We start from the raw sequence: 26,133 nt of genomic DNA on the forward strand, positions 1-26,133 counted from the left end.
CTGACTTTCATGCCATGAATTACTCTTCTAATGCCTCTTTTTCCCCAAAGACTTTATTTGAACACATTCTCAAATCCAAATCAATGACAGCAAACACCGAGAAGATAGAAACGCTTAAGAGATACCATGATCAATAAAATTTAAAAGGCTACTCCAACAACACACCAATTAACAAAGAGATGAATAATATGACTAATGAAACTGTCAAAACTAGTAAATGCCCACAATAAATTATGTGGGAAGCCGTCATACCCAAAACACAAAAAAAAAAAAAACAAAAAAAAAAACTTGATGTTTGTAGTCTGAGAATTTAAACGACATGGAATTTTTTGCAGCTCATTTCATTTTGCGACCGGATAACAATTGTAAAATACAAATCAATATAAATAGCTTCTCATGTCTCATTTGGTCCAACTCATATTTAGCGGAGGATAAATGGGTCCCTCCCTTGGGGCATGAGGAGATATACAGCAGAGAGAGAGAGAAGGAAATGGAGAAATATTTCTTTTTCTGCTGCTTCACCGGAACGCATAGCTCTCGTCATCATACTCCAACTCGTCTTCATGGTCGTCTCCTAGCTGTCCGTACCGGAACTTCCTGTACACGGTGCCATCCTGGCCCATGTAAACAATGTCCTCATCTTCATCGTCATCGTCGTCATTCTTACTCCCCAAGCGACGCTCACCAATGTCAACTAACTGAGTCTCCTGGAAGCGACCGTCAGAGGAGCCGGCGTGGCCACTGTAGGAAGTAGAGGAGTTGGAGATGTAGCCTCCATGTCTGCTGCCACCTCCAAATCCCCCACCGGAGCCCAGCTTCTCATAGCCACGAGGAGGGATGTCCCGGGGTGCACTTTTGGAGTGAGAGTGTCTGATGAGGAACACGACACCCACCAGTCCCATCACCAGGAGGATGCAGGCGATGATGAATATGGTCAGGTTACCTCTGGCCTCCTCTTGCTCATCATTTGTGAAAGCCAAATTGGTGCTGAGGACGCACTCTCCTAGAAAGTCAGAGTCACCAAGTTGAGACTAAAGTGCTGCTTCCTGTATGTCCCTGTCTCAGCAATTAGATGAGCTGAATCTCACACATAAAGCTTAGTTTAGTATTAACTGAAAGTGGCTATTCCTCGGCAAGTCAGAACAAAGGAAAGATAGAGGAACGTCCTAGTGAAGAATCTGAAGAATAAAGTAGTGGGAGGAGATATTTCAAGCGTCCTTGGCTCCGAAAGTTAAAGTCCCATTAATTTTTCTCAGACAGTGTTACATAACTCACAGTTGGTGCTTCTACAGCTTGAATGGGCTTCAAACTCCTGGTTGAATCATCAGTCCAAAAGATTAACACACGCTTCAGGAACTATGCTTCATTGATAAAAAGTCAAAAGGTAGGACTTGTACATGAAAACTTCCCCCCCCCCCCCCCCCCCCATGGCGTCTCTGCTGTTTTTAAAATTTCATTTTGACAGCAGTGGTCAAAGGGGCGGGGCGGGGGGGGGGGGGGGGGGGGTGACGCCTAGCAAAGTTCGACCCAAACGCAGGCAGCTGTTAGGAGCAAGTTCCTCATAAATTAATGACTGATACTCTCCTTGATAAATCACTTATTTAACAAAAGATATCCCTAGTTCCGGTACTTGTTTTATCATCAACAGTCAAAGAATAGATCAGATTATTCAAACCTGCCTTTCTATTCTCCTCCATTCCTCCTACCTCGAGTCCCAGTGCAGTTACAGCAGTCCTGCTGCTCTGCTGTGGCCAGCTCATCCTCATCCTCATCCTCCCGGCGGCAGCAAAGCAGACAGCGCCCCCCAGCTTCTAAGATGGCCTGAGCTGGACACACGGTGCAGTTGGCTGGCCCGGATCCCTGACACTCCAGACAGGAGCGGTGACAGTCTCTGCAAGCGTGGCCTGAGCCCTGATGAGCCGACATACAGACGCAGAGCATTTTTTCATCGTAGCGTCCGACTCTCTGCCTCCAAATATACGCTGCCCCTCAACCTAATCAATCGTGGCTGCCTTACAGCATGACTTATTTTGAAATTGTTACACTAATTATTTTCAGTCTGCTCCTCACTCTGATTTTGCTTGGTAAAGTCTATCTGAATTACATTAGGTCACCTGGAGCCAAAACATTGGTAGTAATTATTTTGGCGAGGCAAGGAAAGCATGGGGATTTTTATTTTTGTTTAATATTTTTTTTTTTTATTATTATTAAAAACTTCATACTTGTCTAGTTAAACTCTAGAAAACTCTTAAAAAAAAATACCTTCAGTACAGGATACTGGCCTATGTCGCACTTGGACTGACACATTCCCTCTGAGAGCTGGTATCCAGTGTAGCATGAGTCACAGTTATGGGAACCTTTTCCTGCAGATACACGACAATTTAAAGGAGAAAGTTGGGTGATTTTCTGGATAATTATGAACAAATCCCACAAAAATATACATTTCTATCAAGCCTCTCTTGAATACTCTGACCTTCGAATGGAAATTTAAATCAGTTAAAAAATTGAATTTACAAATTCTTAGTTATTCACCGTGAAAACGTGAAGTGAAATCATATCCCATATTTATAGCTCATTTACATTATTTTTTCATGACCGTGTCCCTTCATAGCAAGTGGAGTAGAAATGAACCATGCACAGCACACAAGCCCATCCCTGTGGAGAAAACAGCATCAATATCCCATCACTGATGTGTGACCTGCGCGTGCTCTTCTCCTTGACATCAGTTGCTACTCAGGCAGAGGGCCGTACCTGAGCACGCTCTGCAGCTGGCGTGGCAGGGCTCGCAGGTCCTGTGCGCAGCCTCATGATAGTATCCCTGAGGGCATGACGGCAGGCAACGGCCTTCTTTTCGAATGTACATGAGACCCGGAGCGCAGCTCAGGCAGCTTTCCTCCCCGGCCCCGATGCACTCGCCACAACTGGGGTCACACTTCTCGCACGTCCTCGAGCCGGTGTTTCCATAGTGACTGCCGGATAGATAGATAGGAAGTTATGATAGATTAGGTTCAATTAAATGAAATGAGATTAGAGCTTTGTTTGTCCTCAAAGGAAGCTCCTCTCACATGTCCACTCAGCCAAACACACACACACACACACACAACCATAACTACTCAGACATGATATAGACTGAGACACTGTGACTGGGCGGGGAGCGGTGATACAAAACACTTCATTGCATTGCTGAGGAAAGTGAGACACGGGTTCTGCATGATAAAGTTAAAGTGCTATTTTCTTTTTGCTGTATGGCGTTTTGCTCTCATGCAGGTCTGAAAGTATTAGGGAGGCACGTCACAGGAATAAATAGTCTTTGTGTCCCTTTTGTGTTTTCTCAAGTATTTAACTGCACATCAATTTAACGGCACATTAGTTTAACTATCTCAATTACCACACCCCAAATAAAATCTAGTCTAATTTGCATTTTACAGGCCACATGAAAGGCTATTTAAATCTCAGGCTAAATTAGGTTGTACCTCCTAACAACATCCCTGTCCAGCTAGCAAAGGAGAGCAGTGTGCGCAGTGACATTTTGTGACTAGGCTGATCTTTTATTAATGACAGCAGTGTGCGGCTGCAGTTAATGTGATGGATGAGGAGCACAGTTGGATGGTGAGCAGGTTGAACTACCCGTGCTGGCAGGTCTCCACACACTCTTTGCCCGCTCGAAATAGGTGGGCTTTGCAGGTGAGGCACTCCTGACTGTGCTTCCCAATGCAGGCATTGCAGGAGGCGTGGCAAGACTCGCATTTCTGCCCCGACTCATCCTCGTAGTAGCCTGTTGGGCATTCCTCCTCACAGGTGCCATCTGCACCAACAAACACCAAATGATCACGGGAGCTTCACAAACACGTCGCAGATGACTGAGGACCTTTTCTGGACAAGCAGACCTTAGAGAATTTACCAGCCTTACAAAGATCAAACTGGACTCACTGAGCAGGAGATGTCTCTGGTTGCAGCTCAGGCACTGGGTCTTTTTGGGGCCTGAACACCTGTGACAGTATTTGTGACATGAATGGCATTGCCCGTCCTGGTCTGCGTACTGGTGAGGCAAGCACTTGTTGGCTGATGGCACACAATGACCGCGGCCGTCCAGTCTCTGACCGTCTCTGCAGCTGGTGCAGGAGCTGGCATGGGGCCCGTTGCAGGTGAGACAAGATTGATCACAGTCTGCGAATATGAGCAAAAAGGTAATAAATTAAAGGATGTTTTCTGTCACAACTGCAGTGAAGCATATGAAGGTAAATCAATGTGATTTCTCTTGATATCTCATTTGGTAATAGTTCCTCTGATAATAAACTATTACCATACCAGGCCCGTTTCTAAAGTTATAGACCTTGTCTGGTGGTTTTCACCTATTGGGGTTTCAGAGAACTGCCTGTGCAAACATTTTCTGCAGCCCATGTTCACTTAAGATGAAAATAAAAATAAAATATAATCCCCCTCTTTCCATGCTGCAGTACTTCCTTTAAAATGCCTTGTTGCTGGCAGCTACTGTAAGCAGCAACAAAAGTGGGCATCGCCTACAACGCTTTCTTGGGAGAAACACACCATCCTCTGTGTTTCTGAGTAACACAAACCAGAGCGGTGTTTCGTTCTCTAGGGATCTGTATTTGGCGTCTCTGTTCTGTTTTCAACGTTTGACAGCTGCCTGTTAACTGTCTGAAAAACGTTGCTATTTTAGTCTGAGCCAAAGTCAGGAAACGCACTCAGGCATAGTTGAGAATTTACAGTACACGTTGATATTCACCTGTTCAAATGGCAGGTTTTTATGATGTGGAAAAAAAAAAAAAAAAAAAAAGCATAAATCACTTCCATAAGAACCTTTTTTTTTTGCCAGCTTTAATGTGTGTGAAAAACTTTTCAACAACCTGGAAAAGCATGAATCGGAATCAGGCTCTGAAACGGATGAGGGATGCTCTGCAGGACAGGAAATGTTGCATCAGTCGGAAGAGAACAAAGAATCAGGAGAAATGGAGCATCTCTGAGCTTGTCAAAGTTCTGAACGTATGATCAAAGAAGTGTTTTTTTTTTTTTTACCCCCTTTTTAATTCTCTTGCGTGACCCTCCCTGAAATCCTGCATTTCAAACCTCAGTTAGCAAAACTGTTGAACAGGGTAGGTGTTGAACGGTGTACCTGTACATTCTCCTGCCGTGGTGTCCCAGTAAGTATGGGAGGGGCAGGCTGCCAGACAGACCCCGTTGTGCAGGGTGGCCTCGGCGTCCGTACAGGTATCGCAGTCATTGTTGTTCGGCCCGTCGCACAAAGCGCAGTCTGGGTGGCAACGCAAACACTCCCCTCGCTCTCTGTCCTCAAAGAAGTTCTCAGGACACTCCAGCACACACAGGCCCTCGTGGAGAAAGTGATATTCCTTACAGCCTGCACAAAGAACAGCTTTCAGGGCTTGAATGCGAGAACAATTTAGCACAGCTCAGTGGAACTGTATGCAGTTTCCTCAAGTCCTGAAGACAAACGCAAGAGCAAGAAAAAAACAAAACAAAACAAAAACAAAAAAAAAAAACAAAGGATGGATTTCATTTAAGCTAAAAATGACAACATATGCATGGAGAATAGACTCAAGACACATGAATCTTTCATCCTGTTCCGGAATACCAGAGAACTGAAACTTATTACGAAGCTACATCAGGCCGAGGGCAGCTGCAGATTACGGGCATAATTCTCTGCAGGTTGATCATCTTTCAAAGTTATATGCGATGCAGTGTAATGGAAAAAAATATTGATTATAGGCACTTCTAAGAGACTCTTAGTTATTACAGTTATTACACCACATTATGGTGGGAACAGGAACGCCTCAAGCAAATTTTCTCAAATGGATGAATCAATCCACTTTTCAATAAACTTTTTACACAAAAACCTCAATATATCAGCCTGAATTTGGCACTAAAGGAAAAATCAGGCACAAATGATTCACATCCAGTGTGTGACAAGCTATTCAGCACTTTTTGTGCTATCCAAGTTTGGGAGTTAGTGGCATGGCCAAGCGAACTTGTTCATCCCTAAAACCGTGTTGCTCGTCCCAACCACGCCATCCGTGGAAGACTTTAGCAAGGTAGAGGTACATCGTGGATTAGACTGAACAAGCTCTAACAGCTGAGTCATGCTTTCGCATTGTGTTCCAGTACCTGTGCACTGCCCAAGTGGGCTGCACTCCTGACAGGCTGAGGGGCAGTGTTGGCACTCCCCGTCCTGCTCAGTGTGCGCTGGAGGACACTCCTCCACACACTGGTGCTTGTGCAGGATGAGAGGTTCTTCACAGCCGAGACAGTGAGTGGCGTTCCTCCAACAGGATGTGCAGCCTGCTGCACAACTGCGACACATCTGGCCTGCAGGATAACCCCTGTTAAAAGCCAAACACACACCTGTTGAATCACAACGTACACAAACTAAATGTATTCAGTTTGTGTTATTATATAAAAGTAGGCACATGAATTGATTCTAAATTCCTACAACATCAATGCATCCAAAATGATCCATTAATTCTTGATTCATTTATTAGTTTTCATTGTTTTACATGTCAAGCTGGGTTAAATGTTTTTAGCTCTTGTACTGTGTGTAAAAAAACAAAACACGATAAGCCTTTCACGCTCTACATAGGACAACCAATAAGTTGCCAAGACAACTGTGTAGCACTTAATAAAAAGCTGCTTCATATTTCGCAGTAAAAAGAAAATAAAAATAAAGCCCTCATGACCAAAAAGTTCAACCTGCCATGTCATAATGGAGCAGAGACCTTTTCAAGAAGGACAAGGATTTTCCTTCACTCGCAAGGATTTCACAATTAAACGGCAGAAACATCCAGCGGGACATGTTAAAATGAAGTCCAGCAAATGCCACTTAATTTTTGGCTCCTCAGAGGATGGATCTGAAAGCCTGATGCTCAAAAGATGTGATTTCAACATCATTTTCCAAAACAAGTTTTAATTTCCACCGTATTTGCAACTGAGAATAAACCGTTTGGAGAGTCCCAGTGTGTGAAAAACAGACAAAAGGCATTTCAATATACGGCATGCCAAAAATCTAACTGTGATAGGACCGACTCCTCACCTGACACACTGTTGGACACAGTGTCCGTCCTGCAGGAACAACTGTGCTTTGCGAGTGCTCTGGCAACGGGTGCAGTGTCGACCATCCTGACACTGCAAACAGCCTGGAGGGCAGGACTCACACACAGCGCTTAGCTGACTGGCGAAGAAACCCCCCGGACACTTTGACACACATGTTTGTTGTGTCGTCAGAAACTGCCCTGCGGGAGGATGAAAGAGTGAACTTGTGGATATCTTTTGGTACAACCATGAAAATATGAAACTGCTGCAGGGCTGACAGCAAACGACTAACCTACATCAGCGGCTTACAGACCTTTTGCACATTTGGTACACTGGTTCCTCTCCTCTCCAGAGCAGGACTCACAGGATGGGTGGCAGTCCTCACATTCACCGTCATCTGGATGGAAAACGTCAGAGTGATTGACGTCACAGTCGAACATCCACCAAACATGCTTTGATCAGATATCACGTGTATCAGACATGAGGAGGAGGAGGACGGTGGCAGAGTGGAGAACGTCAATAGATGGTGCAAGAGTAACCAACTTCAACGTAACTTCAGGAAAACCAAAGAGCTGATGGCGGACCTCCAGCAAAGTGAGAGATGCCCCCACCAGTTTCTGCTGTTGCCAATGGTAATTTCTTTGCTGGAACTGGTACTTGTGGCGGAAATACAATACGCAGTCTGGTTAGGGAGGCCAGCTCCGTGGTGGGGATGGAGGCGGAGAGGGTGGACTGAAAGGGAAGCTGAACAGTGCTACAAACAACCATCTCCTCATCCTCTCTCCGCTGAGCTGAAGGGGCTCTGGACCGAGTTCAGTTCGTGTGACTCAAAGAGCTCTCTTCTCTAACTCTGAACATGAAGCTTTGTTCCAACAAAAAGTTCAAATTCAACCTGCAACATTAGGCTGATCTGGATGTTGTGTTAAGGTTCAAGGCTTTAATCTCTGGTTTTGTTGCTTTGATTCAAAGTTTCACAATAACTTTATGGCTGCATGATAATTTTAAATGTTGAGTTAACCTATGTACTTTTCTAAGTCATTTTAATTCCTGTAATTATGATGTCTTGCCTCCCACTAATTACCATGCGTTGTTTTAAGATCTACCCAACTTATTCCTGATAGGAACTTAATGTTCAGCACACAATAAATTACTTGAAGGTCCCCATCAGTCCCTTTTCTGTATTTAAGATGGTGCAGGGTTCAAGGACGGCGGTACACACACCAATTACCCTTCAAGATTTCATTTCTGCCCCTGTGAAATTGCCCAAATCCCTGATTCATTATGGGCCGACAGTTGGATTAGTGGACTATATAAGTATTAGTCTCACCGGTGCGAAAGGTCTTAATGGGACAGACCTCATGGTCAGACACACACACTCCATTTTCCAACATTGTCCCCTCTTCACACGACAAACAGTCAGAGTCCTCCGGGCCGCTGCATGTCACACAGTCGGAGTGACACTCTTCACATTCGTTGCTGTCTTCATCGCCATAGAAACCGTCGGGGCACACTGAAACACATCTCCCCTCTGAGAGTAAAAAGGAGATGTTGCTGTTTTTCGAGATCAGGATACTACACAAACCACTTCACAGGGCACATCCACAATTGTAGCTACTTGTACTTCACTCAAAGGAGATCTCTGGTGATTTTACACATCAGAGTCAGCAGGTCTTAAGGAATACTAATATGGATGAGAAAAAAAGTTTTTCAAAGCCTTTTGCTGCTCCAGATGGATCTGTGGGAAGTCTGATTAATCAGGGGGGTCTGAGGACTACAAAATCTGGGGTTAGAAGTGAGCTTATCAGACTTCTGTAGACCGCCCCTCATCTCTGCTCGACTCTGTGAGTCTTAATATTGTGTTGTTTGAGCTGAGCAAAGCTTTAAAAAAAAAAAAAACAGTGTTTGTTATTTTCAGTGTCTCCATTTTATATTACAGGCCTTTATGCATTATATTGAATTTTATTCCACCGCATTTATTCAAAAGCACTAGTCAAAACGTTCAGGGGTCCTTCTTAGCTATACTGATTGATTGCACATGTAGTTCTTGTAATGCTCTTTGATGGCCCTGTGCAGCTTCATTATATCAGCATACTGTATACCTGCTTGCACACCGTATGCCTAAACAAATCTGTGCACGATCCAAACATGTCATGCAAACCTGGACGCACAGATTTTCATTTTGGGTCAGTCTGATCCTGGATAAAGTTATAATCACATTTGAAATAATATTTCAAATACAAGGCAAAGCATAGTCATTCCGTAAATTTCTTCACATAGATGTTGAATATTAAGCAGTTTAAATTGGGCGGGCATGTAGAACTTCACAGTAAACATTAAGAAGCCTCTGTGTAATCAAGTACAACAGTAAAACACTATTTACAGAATGAAACATCTGTTCCAGCCAATAATACTTTTATGTACTTTTACATATTTAAATGACATTTTCTTTACAAGAGTGTATTTATATCATGTTGATACCTTCACCCGAGTTCAGAAACTGAATACTTCTTCATGTCCTGGCCCAGTGAGGCAGTTACCTGATAAGAAGAGGTCGGTTTCACACCAGTAGCACTCATGTTCATCACAGCTCACACAGTTGTTATCGCAGGGGACGCAGGTCATTTCCTCCTCCACGCTGTACGTCTTAGCTGGGCAGCTTTTGTAGCAGCCATCCTGAAAACTGATAACAAAAACAGCAGTGGATACCTTTACGTCAACCTCTTGCGCGCGCGCACACACACACACACACACATGCACTCACAAAAAAAAAAAAAAAAATCCACTCCACTTCCACAGCAAAAAGTGCCTTTTCTTTCTAGTACGGCAGTGAGCTGAAAGGCAGAGCGAGTGCAGAGAAGCAAGATCACACATGGCACTCAGCCTTACTTGTAAAAGCCCTCAGTGCAGGACAGACAATGCCTCGGGTTATCTGTTAAAAGTGGACAAAAAAAAAAAAAAAAAAAAAAAACTCTCCTTTTATACAGCCGGGGACACACTTGGTGGGGGGAGTTCGGTCTTGTGTTGGCAATGCTCATTTTGGGAAAAACATTTTCTGTCTACTGAGAGCTGACTTACACAACACACACTTCCTGCAGCCTTCCTCACAGGCCATGCAGTCATCGTAATCTGGATCCTCCACCTCCCCTGAGAAAAGAGGAAATCATTCATGGTGGAGAAAAAAAAAAAACACAATCAGAAGAGAGAAGTTGCGAGCATCGAAGGACATCTTTGAAATGGTCCCTCATTATAACTGTTGTCTCATTAAAAAAACTAAAATACAGCTCATGAATAATCTTGTTTACCTTCTCCACACTCCAGCTTCACACATGCTCCATCAGAGACGTAGTAGGAGGAGTTACACTTGAGGCAGTGGGTGGGGCTCGTACAGAGCTGGCAGTGGTCTGAGCACGGCTTGCAGCTCCTGTCCTTGGTGTGATAGAAGGCCTCGGGACAGACGGCCAGACACTGGCCTTCATACAAGTAACGCTCCACTCCAAACTTATCTGAAAGGGAAAACATGGCATGAAGCAGTGTGGTGTTGAGCATTGGCTTTTTCAAATTCCTGGCCATGATTATGTTCAGTTCCCCCATTTCTTCTTTGGCTGTGGGTATTTTTTATTTTTTTTTCCATCATTACATTCTTTTATCACCTGGCTCACAACTGAGGATTTTGGGGATCTTAAGGTTTTTGTCTTGGATTCACATCCTGCAACTTTCTCATTGCAGCAAGTTTTTGGTGGAAAAAGCTCTAAGAACCCATCATGTTATATCCGGGTTGTATCACACAAAACAGGACACAGTTCATAAATAACAAAGACACCATCAGAGCATGTAGCAGCTAAACAATCTTTTCCCAGGAGTTGGTGGACACCAGAAATTATCTAGAAAGTGGATACAGCATGTGCAGATGTATCTGTTTAAATATTTAAGTGGAGAAAGAAAGAAAAAAAAAAAAAAACTTATTTCCTGTTTCCCACAGCAGCAACATTAACGTGATTTTAGTTTTCTATGTGTCTATTTCAATCACACACACACACACACACACAGCCCGATTTACTTGTTAAGCCCTCACCAGTGTCACATTTGTTGCAGTTCTCAGGCCCCGCTTCCACACAGGAGGCACAAGTGTGGTCACACAGGTGACACTGGCCACCTGACTGGTACTTGGCCTTGGTGCACTCCAGCACGCAGCGGCCCTCATCCAGAGCCCTGCAGCCCATAACGACAAAACATTTACCACTCCAAAGCCCACAACACATGTGAGGTTGTCAGTTCTCAGAAAAATGTGTTAAAATCCTGATGCGTTTTTATATATATACATATATATTTATATTCACTTCTCTAGATGGCAACAACATTTTTTGTTTTTCAGGGATGCAACTATTTATTTTATACTGTCTAACCTGCTGATTGCTTGAGTGTGATGATGAAAAGTCAAAAACTGATGAAAAAAAAAATTCAATTGAACTGCAACTTGAATTGCAACTTCCCAAAAGATTTTCCATGTTTTGATGTGTTCAACCAAACACAACCAAAGTTTTACAACCTTTGTTGGAGATTTGACTTTAGTAAAATTCACCGTTCAATTCAGCTAACAGGAAATGTTCAGCATCGTATTATATTTTGAATAAAAACACATCCTACGGAATGCTAATATTCCCCGCGCATGTTTTTTTCATTTTAACTCAGAGGAACAGTTGGATGTATTCGTTCACCCTCTGACCCTGAATCTAAAAAAGTCGAGTCCAGCTTACCGTGAAGAAACACAGCTGATGCAGTCTTCGCTCCGTGGCCCTGTGCACTTCAAGCACGTTGCATCACACACGTGGCACTTCCCGTTACTGTCATGGTACTGTCCTGATAGACATACAGCATGAGCGTGACTCAGACATGAATAACCATCTGAAGCACAGAGGTGGGCTTGATGGCAGATGCCAAAGAATGAAACGCATGTATACACTTACACAAACCCGACCGACTTAGAGATCAATCGAACTGAAAGTTAGAGAACTAAGAAAGTAGCATTATATTTATCTGTGAAAAAGAGGAAGAAGATGGCTGACTGACCGTCTGTGCACGCAGTGTTAACGACACACACTCCCTCCTCCAGGCTGTGACCGCTGGAACAGCTGCTACAGTTTCCCAGGCTCGGCCCCGCACAGGTGAGACAGCTGGCGTCACACCTGAGGAGTAGGCCACGGAGACTGAACACGTGCACACAAACACACATACTGACCACAAAAAGACCTCACCTATACAGACACATAACAACAAACACAGGTGTGAAAACAAGCACGCGCACACACATACTGTAGAAGCTAACCACCAGAATAAGGCCTGCCATCAGCAGATAAACAAACCACCCACACCTGAACACACACCAGTGAACTCACCTCCTACATACCCTGTGCCCATCAGCTATCTCTGGGTTTGGCTGTGTGGCATAGAAGCCAGGACTGCAGGAGGACACACACTTCCACTCCTCCATCAAGTAGCCTTCTGCACAATGGTTGCACGCCTCAACACCTGCACCTGATGCCGCACGAGCCAGACAGACATGTTTTTAAATTGATAAATGAACACAAAGAAAAGCTGCAAACAGCAACAGTCTCACATCGTCTATTTTAATGACTTTTAAAATGGTTTTTATACAGTTCACAGCCCTCGAGCTCGGCTCTTACCTGCACAGGTAGCGCAGGCCTTGTGACAGGGCTTGCACGTGCCTTCCTGTTTGTCGCTGAAGAATCCGGCTGCGCAGCTCCGCTGGCACCGATTCCCCTGCAGACTGGAGAGGGCGGAGAGAGCATGTGGCACCGTGACACACACAGCCAATCATGTGACACTGGAACGATGACTCACTGCCTTTAGACTGCAGGCTCGGTTTTCCAACCCACAGAACACCACCACAAGCACTTGATGAACTGAGTCAGTGAACACTGTATTCCCGAAAACTTCTAGCTACACAATATGGTGAAATTGTCCTTCACTGTGATGATATTGAAAAATGGAAATCAAATATTTTTTTATGAGCTATGTGCAAAAAAGGGATAGATGACACATGGCGTTGAACAGAGTTAAAAATAGTGTCACCATTTCTTATTGTCACGATGCCGCAGAGGGTGTGCATATAGGAACTATCAGTATTGTCAGCAGCTGCAGGAGAAGGAGGTGTTTACCCAGCGGACAATTTTCTCCTAACCTTGTTTCTGGTTTGCATTCTGTGCAGATGCTGTAGGAGGAACACCTCAAGCAGTTCTCACTGCACTTTTTGCACATGTTCACATCTGTGGGGGGAGAAAAAAAAAAAAATCTAACAATACACATGGAAGACATATCGGCGCAATTAATCATTCTCTCACAGTTCTCAACTGCTTTTACATCAACTGACTCTTCATTAGCAGGCAAATGTGCAGTTGTATGCAAGCTGCTTTTCTGTAAGCCTTGAATCCTTGAAGGTACTCTCGAGGATATTCCTTCTGTGTTGTTAAATATAATTAGGAAAAATTTGTGACAAAACACTTATATGCAATTCATGAAGGCTTTAAACCCAGAAATCCAACCGTGGTCGAGGTAGTGCTCATCCCCACAGACAGCTGTGCAGGTGTTGGTCCCTTCAGTCAGGTAATGGCCAGGTTGACAGGAAGTGCACTGGTCACTGCGGCTCCCAGTGCAGCTCTCACAGGAGTAGTAGCATCTCTTGCAGCGCCGCCGGTCACTCCAGAATCCCGAGGGACACTCCGACACGCACATCCTATTTGACATTTACATAGATGACAAGACAAGTCTGTAGATGAGCAGCAGCAGAGAAAATCACTGCAAACCCATAAATGTGAAATCACTCCCTTTCTCGTTGATGGCAAGCCTAAACACATGCAGCTCACTGCTCTCTGAATGTGCTGACTGTGGCCATGCTAACCTTGTGTTGTTCTTGAACTTGAGAAAAAAGTGTAAGCACGTGACACACTGCTGCGGGCTGGGCCCCTCACAACCATCGTCACTGCATTCTGGGTTGCAGGGTCCTGGAAGGGCAAATACTCACAACATCACTGCACCACCATAGCAAGAACACGTAAGTTATTAAAACTGCCGTATTTATACAAACACAACCTAAGGGTAAAGTAAATCAGCTTTTAAATCAGGTTTGATAAGGTTAGGTAGTGATTACTTTAAAGTCACAAACGCAGACAAGTTCACACTAATATGGCATGACAATAACAATCATGTGTCGGCTGACACATCCAACAAACATTCCCACTGCTGCTGGACAGTACTAACTTGCTGAACCACATTTAGCAGCAAAAACCTCAAGCTGGTTCTTTTTGTAGCTCCCGATCAGACCTGCACAAGCAAACCTGGCTCATTATTCCTACAGAACTGCCTCAGCTCAGAGATACTCTTGTTCGAAGGCCTCTCTGGGTCATTCCACACCATCTTTACTCGATTAGGTTCTGGCCTTGGTCTGAAAAATACAAACTAGCTCAAGGTCAGACTGCAGATTTACTTTGATGTCTAGGGTCATTGTCCTGTTGCATCACTTGGCTTCGGGAAGTTGACACATACCCTCACATTATCCTCAACGATACCTTGATGAATTCATTTCCCCCTGTCCAGGCCCGGGAGCAACACAGCTCCTTCATCTCACATCCTAAAACATTTGAGGTAATGTTTTCATGCTGAAATGTAGCACTTCTCTCATGTAGTGGGGCATATTTGTCCCACACAATTCACGTTACAGCACCACATGTAACGATTTCCAAAGCATATGGCAGACTGATGAACAGAGATGCTGATCAGTGATTCCTTTCAGTCTTTAGTTGGTTTTCAGCTTCATTGAGCATTCTGCGTTGTGCCTTGCCCCCACTTCAAGGGGGAGTGGCCACAGAACCATATCATCTAACTTTAAATTAACTAACTGCAGACAGATGAATATCTAAATTCCCTGCACTGACTTTGCAATCCGTTCCAGCTTTATGCAAATCCTCAGCTCTTGATTTCAAGTCTTCTGAGATCTCTTTTGGGTACAACACAAAGTTCACATCAGATGTTGGCTGAACAGTAAACTCAAAATGCTTTTTAGAAATCACAGTAGTTCCAATCTAGTGTCACTGACTGGACTCCGAGTTTGTTAGTTTTGTTGTTGTTGACACTGAGGACTCACAACCTACACTGGATGTTTGAATAATATTTTCATTAAGAGCAAGAAAAAACTCATTGTGCGCTATTTAAACTAGATGGAATGACTTTTAAAAGACAACTGTACACATAATTAATGTCCTTGTATATGTAGATAACTCGGTCTATCCTCACCCATGAAATGTCATACATTGTTCACGATTCCATTTTCTGACATTTTATGTAAAAGCTAATGTGGTAAAAAACGAAAAAGAGGCAAAATTGATGCCACAATTATGAGCCAGTGAGGGATATATGACTATTTTCCAGTTTTACATCAATACCTGGGTGCGTTTATCATGTATGCAACTTCATTAGTTTATTATTGATTAGTCTGCCTTACATTTTTCCCCAATTAATAATGTAGTCCATGAAAAAATGCCTAACTCAACTTGCCAAGGCCCGGGGTAAAATCTTGAAATGTCTTTTATTTTACCAAATGTACAAATCTCAAAGACATTCAGTTTATCAAGATACATGAGAAAGAAAAACAAAAATACTGTAAAGTTGTCAGTAATTTTTCAGCTAATCGAGTTAAAAATCATATGAAGTGACTAATAGTTTAAAATCTGCATCAGTCAATTCAAAATCACAGACATAACTATTTAGAGTCTAATTGACTAACAATACCCCAAAAACTAACGCTGTCAACTAGCTTTACAGAAGAGCCCTTTCAGCTGAGTGTGACACTTAGCACGAGTACATGACTCACCGCTGTATTCTTCAGCGAGGTCACTATCCATCAGAAACTCAGCTGATCGGGCTCGCTCACGATGTGCAGGGTATGGCTGCTCTGCGGTACCGTAAATCACAAGGGACCACTCCTTTAGCATCCCTGAGAAACAACAAAGAAACAGAGAGAGAGAGCCAGATAAGAAGTCCGTCCCGTGAGGCCTGGACTGTATTTTCGCAGTGGTTGTATTGAAGTTGACTGTGTGTCTCATAACGCTGGAATGCTACAAAGAGGAGGAGCAGACCTAGTTTAGTGCCGTCTCTCTTGTGAGAGAGAGTATCGTGGACCTTCAAAGTCCATTCCCCCGCTGCCCGCTCCCCCCAGCAGTGAGTCGTCATCAATTCCCAGTTCTGAAATCCCTCTGAGGAGTTGTCAAGAGGCCTAAAACAAAAACATTACATAATCATGTTTCAACTGCTATAACCACTACAAGTAGCAGTAGCAGCAAGAAATAAGAATGATCCAGGCAGATGAAGAGCATTTCCTATATATATATATATATATATATATAGCAGACTTATTGTCATTGTATTTGCCAAACAGCAGTTGTATATAAAAAAAAAAAAAAATTAAATGCTCCTAAATGTGTCGAAGCATTAAATGGGAAAATTCAAGTCAAAATACCTCGACACTGTATTTAATGGTGTAATAATGTTTCAGGACATTTCAGGGAAGCATAACAAATTGTGAATACAATACCGACAGATTAGGTTTTTTGGGTTTTTTTTAAAGTTGATATTGAAAATGTTGTTAAGAAAAGTTTTTCCATTTACACACCCAGCAGATCCAGAGAACCATTATCATACATCTTGTCTCTGGCCAGCTGGCAAATGGGAGTCCGATATTCAGCTGGTAATTCCTCCACTATGCTCAGTGGCTGGTTGCGAGGAGCTGTTCAACAGGCAGCATTTACCAACACTTTGTTGTATACTTTGTGGTAAATTTTTGCTGCGTTGTACATTTGGCATTATAAAGTTTTATCGCATCACATCACATGTAGCAGAACCTGATTTTGCCACAATCTTTCCCAGATACCCAATCCCGTCACCCCACGTCCTTAAAATCCACATTTCACCCTCCTAATGGGACTGAGGACTCAAAGTGAAGAATTTATTTTATTTTAGGATCAAACATTGTTGTCAGTTACCTGTTGGCTAGAAGCTGAGACACTGTGCCTGAAGGGGACGTGAGTGCAATGGAAAGGTCACCGCGGCGACTGTGAGCGATGGACACACGCACGACAACATGCTCCACATAAGCAACGTGCTGCCGGGGCTTGGTGGAGCAGCCCGCAGTCTCGTACACAGACGTCAGCACCGAGCCTGGATGAATAGCTCTGTCATGAGATGGAGAGCGGAAAAAGAATAAAGAGGCACAGCGAGCGGCGGAGATAAGAGAGGAGTCGGAAAACAAGAAGCACAAGAGAGAGTTACAAGGAGAGGAGCAGTAAAGAAAATGACACCCATTAAAGTGTGCAAGAACAAATGTGAGAGAAATCCATGTGAGGACTGTGACAGAAATAAATCAAGTGTGATGAAAGGGGATGAATTAAGGAAAGCCCCGACTAAAAGTGGAGCTCTCTCGCAGCATGGCTGGTACCTGCTCAGCTGGATGGGAGCCTCCTCCACGCACTCATGCTGCGAGGGCACTTGTTTCCAGCGCTCAGCCTCCTTCACCATGCTCTCAGCGTCCAGCAGGCCGAAGCCATACAGGTGGCTCACTGACAGAACACGTGCACATCCCCAAATACACACACACACACACACAACATTGGCTGGGGCATAAAAGGCGCTGTAGCTTATAAAAGACTTCACACACTCCTGGGACTTCGTAGGCGTTTATCACTGCTCTGCTCACAGCATCTCATTAGTTTCATACTTGCTGTTTTATGGTTTCCCTAAAAAGAGCTGAGAGAACATTTACCAAAAATATGCTTATAGAGCCATCTCTGTCCGTCCTCTTTATTCTAAATTTTTAGATGATTGCATCGAAAACATACAATCTAATTAATCATGTTTCTAAACTACTGGCAAATACTGAAATGAAGAAAACTCTTTCATGTTTAGCTGAGATCTGATGGGACTTACCTTTATATCCGGCTCCATTAATGTGCCAGTCAGGAGCAACAAGATGATGAGCTTTGGAAGTCCGGATAATAATATGCTGCACATCTCTCCAGGTTAGCAATGGGCTGAGAAAAGGTCAAGCAGAAAGACATCATATTCCCATCACTCCCCTATATCTATTGATTTTAACATTGGGTGCATGGGCCTCATGTATGGATTTTGTGTTTGTGTGTGTGTTTGTGGGGGAGAGCTGATTACTTTGCATCCAAAGTGAGAGCAATGACACCCGCGGCGATGGAGGAGGAGAGGGAGGTCCCTGACCGAGCCTGGCTGCAGCCCTGCTGTGGACCCAACGTCACCTGTCAGGGACACCAGAGCTTCTCAGGATTTCAGTGTATTCACCTGCTGTAACAGCGACCTGGGCTTTTATTCATCACATTTTATATCCAAATGTCCACAGCTCCACTTCACGGTAACATCTGAATGCGCAGCCAAAACATTTCCAGCCATTATTCATCGCCATAACTCAGGGAGGGGAGACTGTGACCATATTTCTTCTGACTTGGCAGGTTGGCTGTGTCTCTTGTATTTCTATTATAACAAATTACGGTCCAAGTAGACTAAGTGTTTGCACCCATCTAATTTATATTAATGAAATTTAACTGACATTTTTGACAAGCTGAGTCAGAATTCAGATACATGTGAGATCAAAAGCGATAATAATAAATTAAACATACTGACAAAACTGATTGGGTTTCACGAGTATGAGATGGAGGATTTCCAGGTACTCTCTGTGCAAACAGAGAAAGCACAAATGGAAAATCTCTCAGTAAGCACGAGAAAGAGGAAGATAAGCCCTGTCAAAACACTCCCAGTCTGTTAAAGCAAATGTCTTGAAGAGTCACAAAAAATTTCCACCGGAGATTACAGGGTTAAATTGGTTAATTTTGTGTCTTCATGTTTTTGTGCCTTTACAAGTTAATGCTCCAACAGGAAGAGTTTATTTCTGGGGCATATTTGCTTGATTGACAGGTGTCTCAGACGATCACACTCAGCTCCAGAAATTGTCACTTGCTTGCCTCAAACACTGCACCCAAGTCTCCACCTCATTTCCCAAATGTGTATTTTTTGGCTTTAAGCAGCTGGTGATTATAACAGCCAAACATCACTCAACTTCAGTTTCACGTCATCATTTTAGAAAGGATGTAAATATTATTTTCACAGTCACTGTTAATAATAAATTTTACAATTAAAGCTATAGCGTGAAATAATGGGCAGAAGTGTTTTTGCAGAACAAAATGTTGACACAGTGATGTGAAGTCATAATTTGTGAACAACAACAACAACAAAAAAAAAAAGAAGTGAGTTCACAATGAGCTTCATTTTTGATCACCAAAGTGTAATTAGGTCATTATTGAGTCGAAGAGCACATTAAGGTTAAATTTGACAGCCCCTCAAGGTGTTAAGGAGATATCACATTCACAAGATGGAGACAGCCAAAGGTACAAAAAGTACTACGGAGGGACAGTTAAGCTGAAAACATAATACCACTGCTCCTGGCTGTCGCCGGCACAGAGGCATAAAAAGAAATAAAAAAGATCTTTGCAAGAAAATGAGAAAGGCTTGTCCCGCCTCCGAGCCTCTGGTGACCTGAGTCTTAATGGCAACAAAAATAATATCACCACAACACTCCATGCACTTACTGCATAACCTCGATTTAGCTCGAGTGAAGCCAATGTTCCAACATATTCAGGTATGGCCCACAACACTTTTATATTTCACTCCTAGTTTGATATATTTTGTATCTGTGATGTCGGTAGAGTTACACATTTCATATTTCATACTCTGTTTTATTTAACGAAGTATTGAATAATTTAGAATTGTTCCCGCGCAGGAACAATTTGACTTGGTTTATAAGGAATTGTGCTTATAAATAATATCTTAAAAATGACTAAAAAAAAAACTGTTCAGAAATAATACACCTGAAAAATAAGTTTGTAAGACAATCTTTGATGACATGAAACTAGACATTAATTTAGTATGCTGTTGTATGACGAAAATCGGAAATCTAATCTCATATGTTGTGGAACGTTTCATCCAACTGCTGATTTTTATGCTGATAGTGTTTCTCACAGCCATTGCTCACCGTCTCCATGCCGGTGTACGCTGTGGCCAGCGTGGAGGTGCACTGCTCCAGGTAATCTGGCTGGCTTCCGCGCCGAGTGCTGCTGCTGATAGAGATGGTGTAGATACTGTTGCTGTAGCCGTCACAGGAACAGTGGTCACTCCTCTGCCCTCCGTTACCAGACGCCCATACAAAAATAGAGCCCCTCCCATTCCGGCCCTGAGAGTAATTGTTGAGGCAGAGAGAGAGATGATTAATTTATTAATGATATTTATATATTGATAAGGAGAAAATTAGCAGAAATGAGCCCTTGAAGTAAATAAACAGCCGGAAGTGGGACACAGATGTAAACAAACACACAAAGCCAACAAACATCCCCCGCCCCCACCGTCTTCCTCTCACTGTTTTAATGCCATTTTGTAAAGCAAGATGAGCTAGAGGCCCAGGCCCCTCTAAAGTGGCGCCGTCATCTTCTGGCCCCCAGCTAGCTGAGTAAATATCGATATACTGGGGTCGAAAGCTCAGTGATTGGGCCTCCACAATGTCTGTCACGTCTCCGTCCAGCATACGTATACCTGCAGGAAGGGGGGGGGGCAGGAAAACAAAGACGCTTGAATCTGCTATACACAAAACTCTGACCTCCAAAAGTCCTTCGGCACGCTACTTTTGTGCCGTCACATGGACTCACCACCTATCCGTGCATGGAAAGACACTCCAACCGTGCAGTGAGAGCTCTTTGCTGCGGCAACCATCCCTGCACACTGAGTCCCATGGCTTTGGAGAAAAAGGAGGAGAACATCAGAACGTGAGGTTAGATGCATATGCATGAGGAAAGACAGGCTATTTCCGTTACATCAAACCAGTGAGAAGACAGAATTCAGACTGGGGAATTTGCATATCCATATATGCATGTAATTACTGGGGAAAAAATGGAAAGGAAAAGCACGCACTAATTAAAGTTAGAATGATGACTGGAAGAGGAAACTGCAAAAACAGGTGCAAAGAGAAATCTACAAATAAGAACTACTCACTAGTTTTCAGCATTGTCTGAATAATTTGGAGAAGGATCTTGGTCTTGTCCACTCACATCATAGCTGGCGAGAGGATCCTAAATCAGATGGATGGTAAGTAGCAGCACATAAGAAGATGCCAGCGGCTATCTGTCTCCATTTCATCAGACAAATCACAAAGAGCATTATTCACCAGTCCACTCGACAGTTAAGTGGATCAGACATTTAATGTCCATTCCAATACTCTTAGCCGGCCTTTCCAAACCTCTGGCCCAAAAGCTCTGCCTGCAATATCTGTCTCAGCTCTGTGCTCTTACACTAAGAGCTCTGCCAAATTGCTTATGATTAATGTCCTCTTCCCGCGAAGCGCACCCCATCCCAGGGCACTTACATAATTTGGCTTCAGATCCGGATGCTCTCGCTCAATGCCATCATCTAGGACAGACACCACCACACCCTTCCCTGTGTGCCCTCTCCTCCAGGCCGCTGCAATGTTCATACGAGGCTGGCAGCCCATGGACTCATCACTGCAATGCTGTGGAGCAAATAGTGGGACATCCAACTTAGCCCTTAGGAGTAAAGAATAAATCAGGATCTATTTTAGGCTCTGTCTGTCTGGGTTTGTGTGCTTATGTTTCAGAATCGAGTTTAGAAAATAAATAAATAAATCTGACTCACAGTGTACCACAGGCTGTTCCACTCTGGGATGTGTGTCTGTGTATGGTTGGGCTGATGGTGAGAGGGGAGGCGTTTGGTTTTCCTGTTGGAAACGGAGAAGATGCGACCTGCTCTGGAGTCCCTCTTTACTCTTCGAAGGACCACCTGCTGTTGGAGCCATTCCACCTTAAAAAGAAGCATATAAGGTGTTTGTATTTATAGAAATATGCTTTTAGCGATGCTAGGGGAGTCATTGTTGTTCTGTCGTTCCTTGGATGATCTCAGATGGACAGATGGGTCTATCTATCTGTCCGCCAGATATTCATGGTTCAAACAGAACACACAGAAATGTGTTTGTATTTCTCAGTGGCTTAAACCTGACAGTTATGACGACATCTACTAGAGGCAGTCAACAACCGTAGGGTTGATCATTTTCAAATTTACTGCAAGCCATCAGAGAAAAAAAGGAAATAAGAAAACACATACAAGTGTTACTGCAGAAACATTAATGGCAACGACGTGGCAACTCAAGTAACGTGGGCCGATTAAGCTGAGACCAGTGAGCAGTAAATGCATGCCATTGGCAACCTTTGTTTGCCTGAATGTAAATATAAAAATGTTATAAATGCATAGCTTTTCTGACAATTTAACAACAGTGTTGCCTTTTTGGGGTTCTAAAATGCCAACTTATAAACAATTGAATAAATATGTCTAATCGGTAATGTATATCTACATTACAAATGTATCTACTACTGTACCCTCTCTATCAATTCATTTTTTTCACCGAGAGAGTCTGTTTAGAAATAAGGCCATCTGTAATGTTGCTGCAAATGGAGCCCATCACTCCGCCCGTCACCTGGAGCACTTCTGCTCGAGCATGTGTTTTTTTCCCTTTGTCCATTTGTTTGCATATTTGCAGCATGTTTCTTGTATCGTGCTCCCCCTTGAATTTGTGGTTGTATGTGCTTTGTCTCCGGGGCAACTTTAATTTTAATGCATGTGAAATTTTAAACGCGCTGCTGTGTGACACTGGGCACACTCTTTGACTCTTGGCATCTGGATGTTTTGCAGGAGTGTGTGTGTGTGTGTCGGTCCATGATGAGAGGGCAGGAGTGTGCGTGAGAAGGAGGCCACTCCGCTGACCGTGTGTGAGCTCATGTGTTGTGTGAGCTGACAGGGTGGGGACATGCAGCTGATTAATTATCCAGCAGAGTCCTCCACTTCTCACATTACTATACCTTGGTCTCCTTGGCGACGATGGCAGTCACCTCTTTGTTGGACACAGAGGACCGATTCGCTGTCTTGTGGTGGCAAAACCTGTAATAGCGCTTCAACTCTCCAATCTGGTGAAACAGACATGAAATCTACTAAATGAATTTGTTTTCAGGAGACGGTGTGCAGCCCTGTCCCGCCGCTAAACAGCTGGTAAATTATGAACCTGCCTTTGGCGTCTTTCATTAAAGTGGCTACCTTACACCTGTGATAGTTTTTCAGGTGCAGGCAACCTGAGCTGCACTGCTGCTCATGTGTGCCTTACAGTACGTAAGCACATAATGTGCGTACGAGTGTGCATTTGTGTGCATGATCCCGTGATGTGAGCAGATTTTTTACTGCATACAGTAAGAAGAGGAGCTCTGTGTAATTTATGTTTACTAAAAAGAGAAAAAAGAAAAAAGTGTTGGCCATTTTCTGACTGACAAGAATAAATTATGGCCCTAATTTATTCCCAGATGGCTCTGTTGTGAAATTTGCTCTTTGATTTTGGCCAACAGCTCCATAAAGTCAAGTATTTTATTTATTTTGCTCTTTATTTTCAGTTTCAAAGGGGTCTCTGGTTCATATCACCCACAGTGAAACATAAACCTAAGACCTGCAACTTTTATTACAGCACCCATCCTGAGGGAGTGGGCTTACATGTGTTGAATTTTATGGGCCTGGACTCCACCATTTGCTTGTTTTATTTATTAGTTTTATTATTTATTGATTTTCTTTTCATTCTGCGGGCGTATTGACCAACACGATCTGATTGATTTCTGTTTCTTATTTCTTTCATGTGTGAACTGAGAGTGCTTTGTGGCTGTAAATGAAATGATCTTCTGGATCTTCTGGGTTTACCTGTGTGGGTAATTAATGTAAGGTCATGGTTGCAGTATCGAAATTAAGGTTAGAGGTGGGAGAACAAAATGTGACTTCTGGCATCTTGTCAGGCCACTCAGCAGCTTGCCTGACGCCCAAATGTATTAGATCAAAACCTTCAGTCTGTAACATTAATCTAATATTTCAAACTTCATTTCGCAGCATCTAACTTGCAGTTTTAGCTCATTTATTGAAGCTTCACCAAATAATTTTTGACTGTCAAATGTTATCAAGAATCTGCGTGAAGATTGCTCTAGTTTCTCCCAGGGACACAAAACTGCCTTCAATTATTCTAAATGACTTTAAGGATGCAGTATTGGCTTATTATTATTATATTTTTTTTACTACTAAAGACTCTGGGCCCAAATGACAGCGGCAGACAGGTATGATGTAGATTACTCCATGAGGATGTTGGCTCAAACATACCTGACCCATGTTTGTGAATCCATATTTGTCTGCTATCCTGTTCACAGACTGCAGGTCCCCTCTGACTCTTATGGCCCAGTCGTTGGTGTAGATTATTGCATGACAGAGCTGAAGGTGAATTCCCATCCACAGCGCAAAGAAACGGGCCATCCCTGCAGAGAAGAGCTGATGTCCGCGTCTTTCATGCGTCTCTCCTGTTGTCTGCTCCGCCGTTTGACGCGTTTCTCATAGTTTAAGTTCAAATGTCTTTCCTCAGACTCTCTGCAGAAATAGGACGGATGTTTGCTGGCTGAAGTTGCAAAGTGTTTGCCTCGCTGAACGAGCTGCTATCAGATTACTGCTTCAACATGGCAGACAGGGATCAACTGCAGCGTGTCCTGTAGAGAGATCCGACCTGTGGCTGCAGCCCTGAAGACTCAAATACACAAGACAGCAACAAGGAGAAGGTGTGCATCGTCCTCAGAGGCCTCCACAGCGATCTGAGGGAACACCATGACTGATTGTGCACCTGTGTGTGTGTGTGTGTGTGTGTGCGTGCGCAGGACGGAAACACTCTCACACACTTCCTTTACCTTCATATGGAATAAAGCATGTTGATTGAAATAAAAGTAATCACACGAAAGATGCTATTGACGTTGCAAAATAACTCAAAATCACAGTATTCACAAAAAAAACAAACAAACAAACAAAAAAAAAAACATCTTCGTTTGAACCTCCACATATAAGTACAATTTTGGGTTTGCTTGTACTTTAATATTTTTATTTATGCTTCCACTCATTTAGATCCAACAGCACACTGTGCTGAAATACAAACATCCAAATGCAGGGAGTTTGGTTTCTGAGTTAATGTCGAACACATTCATGTTTTTGCCAAACAACAACAGCAACCTTCTTCCTCTTGGACAAACATTGATCATTTTTGTTATCCATCCAAACAGCACCAAAGCATCTGAAAAACATCACACCACTCTGGTATAATCTGTTTCTACACTACTAATAATGACACTCTCAGTCATATAGCCCTTTGCAAAATGATATGGCGTATGTGTCTGCAGTGAAATGCCTAAACCCAAAGGATATGTTAAGTATTTTTTGGGAAAAGTATTTGCCTCGAGGCAATGATTATATTTTATTTAACTGGCCCAATGCCTTTCCTCAGTGGTCAGTGTGTTGTGAAGGGATATCCCTGCATATAAAACTTCACAGCTTTAACTGGGTCAATCTGAAGCAATCAGGAAAGAAAAAAAAAAAAAAACCTTCAGGGTGTATGAAAGGACCATCAAGATATTCTTAAATTTTAATGTTGCAGTTCTGCACAGACGGCGAAGACTAGACATTTGAGTGGTGATAAATTGCAGCAACCGAAACGTTTGAACTATTCTACAGCGACTGATTGAAATTCAAATCATTTTGGACTTGTTTGTACTGACTGGGTTGGAATGCTTTTATTGTTTCGCTAAAGCCATTACAAACTGATGATTAGGCTTCATCTAAATGTGCTCGATTAACCTTTAAAATCAGCAACTAAAGCTGCATTTTCAGCTTCAGTAACAAGAGAACTGAATCGTCTTGCATCATCTTTAAATACTGGTCAGTTCTCATGTCTGGCCATGTCTATATGCAAATTAAAAATTCTTAGATTACTTATTTAAACAAAAAAAAAAAAAAAATGAAAACGGGTGTTTTCACTTTATTAAACCAAGTTAGAGGCAACAATAATTAGACAAGTACAAGCTGGTATGTTGC

At 43.0% G+C, this 26,133-nt stretch overlaps 1 protein-coding gene across 1 annotated transcript; it reads right to left on the minus strand.

Moving 5' to 3' along the window:
• Positions 1 to 52: 52 nt before the first annotated feature.
• On the minus strand, positions 53 to 24,537 carry pcsk5a (proprotein convertase subtilisin/kexin type 5a). Its single transcript, XM_029516443.1, has 38 exons — positions 24,388 to 24,537; positions 23,064 to 23,168; positions 21,958 to 22,011; positions 21,847 to 21,897; positions 21,560 to 21,703; positions 21,190 to 21,266; positions 20,847 to 20,932; positions 20,561 to 20,733; positions 20,180 to 20,377; positions 18,292 to 18,392; positions 18,055 to 18,158; positions 17,567 to 17,687; positions 17,115 to 17,303; positions 16,212 to 16,348; positions 15,947 to 16,069; positions 13,979 to 14,081; positions 13,623 to 13,813; positions 13,262 to 13,346; positions 12,744 to 12,847; positions 12,456 to 12,594; positions 12,130 to 12,245; positions 11,817 to 11,919; positions 11,135 to 11,271; positions 10,365 to 10,565; positions 10,138 to 10,206; positions 9,949 to 9,991; positions 9,600 to 9,742; positions 8,390 to 8,590; positions 7,376 to 7,459; positions 7,064 to 7,262; positions 6,142 to 6,356; positions 5,135 to 5,377; positions 3,931 to 4,167; positions 3,628 to 3,805; positions 2,752 to 2,969; positions 2,263 to 2,363; positions 1,707 to 1,911; positions 53 to 1,003 (listed from the first exon to the last, which is right to left on the minus strand). Exons 1-38 carry the CDS (start codon positions 24,535 to 24,537, stop codon positions 519 to 521), a joined length of 5,613 nt encoding a protein of 1,870 aa, XP_029372303.1. The 3' UTR covers positions 53 to 518.
• Between the last annotated feature and the right edge of the window lie 1,596 nt (positions 24,538 to 26,133).

The sequence above is a fragment of the Echeneis naucrates genome, chromosome 12 (genome assembly GCF_900963305.1).
Source record: "Echeneis naucrates chromosome 12, fEcheNa1.1, whole genome shotgun sequence".
NCBI classification, from domain to species: Eukaryota; Metazoa; Chordata; class Actinopteri; order Carangiformes; family Echeneidae; genus Echeneis; species Echeneis naucrates.

Excerpts from the sequence above, each read along its gene's own strand:
- pcsk5a (XM_029516443.1), bottom strand. The coding sequence starts at position 24,537 with ATGGCCCGTTTCTTTGCGCTGTGGATGGGAATTCACCTTCAGCTCTGT. Across the intron at positions 17,304-17,566 it reads GCTCCCATCCAGCTGAGCAG|AGCTATTCATCCAGGCTCGG; the intron begins GTACCAGCCATG and ends ATCTCATGACAG. Across the intron at positions 6,357-7,063 it reads TGTGTCCAACAGTGTGTCAG|GGGTTATCCTGCAGGCCAGA; the intron begins GTGAGGAGTCGG and ends GGCTTTTAACAG.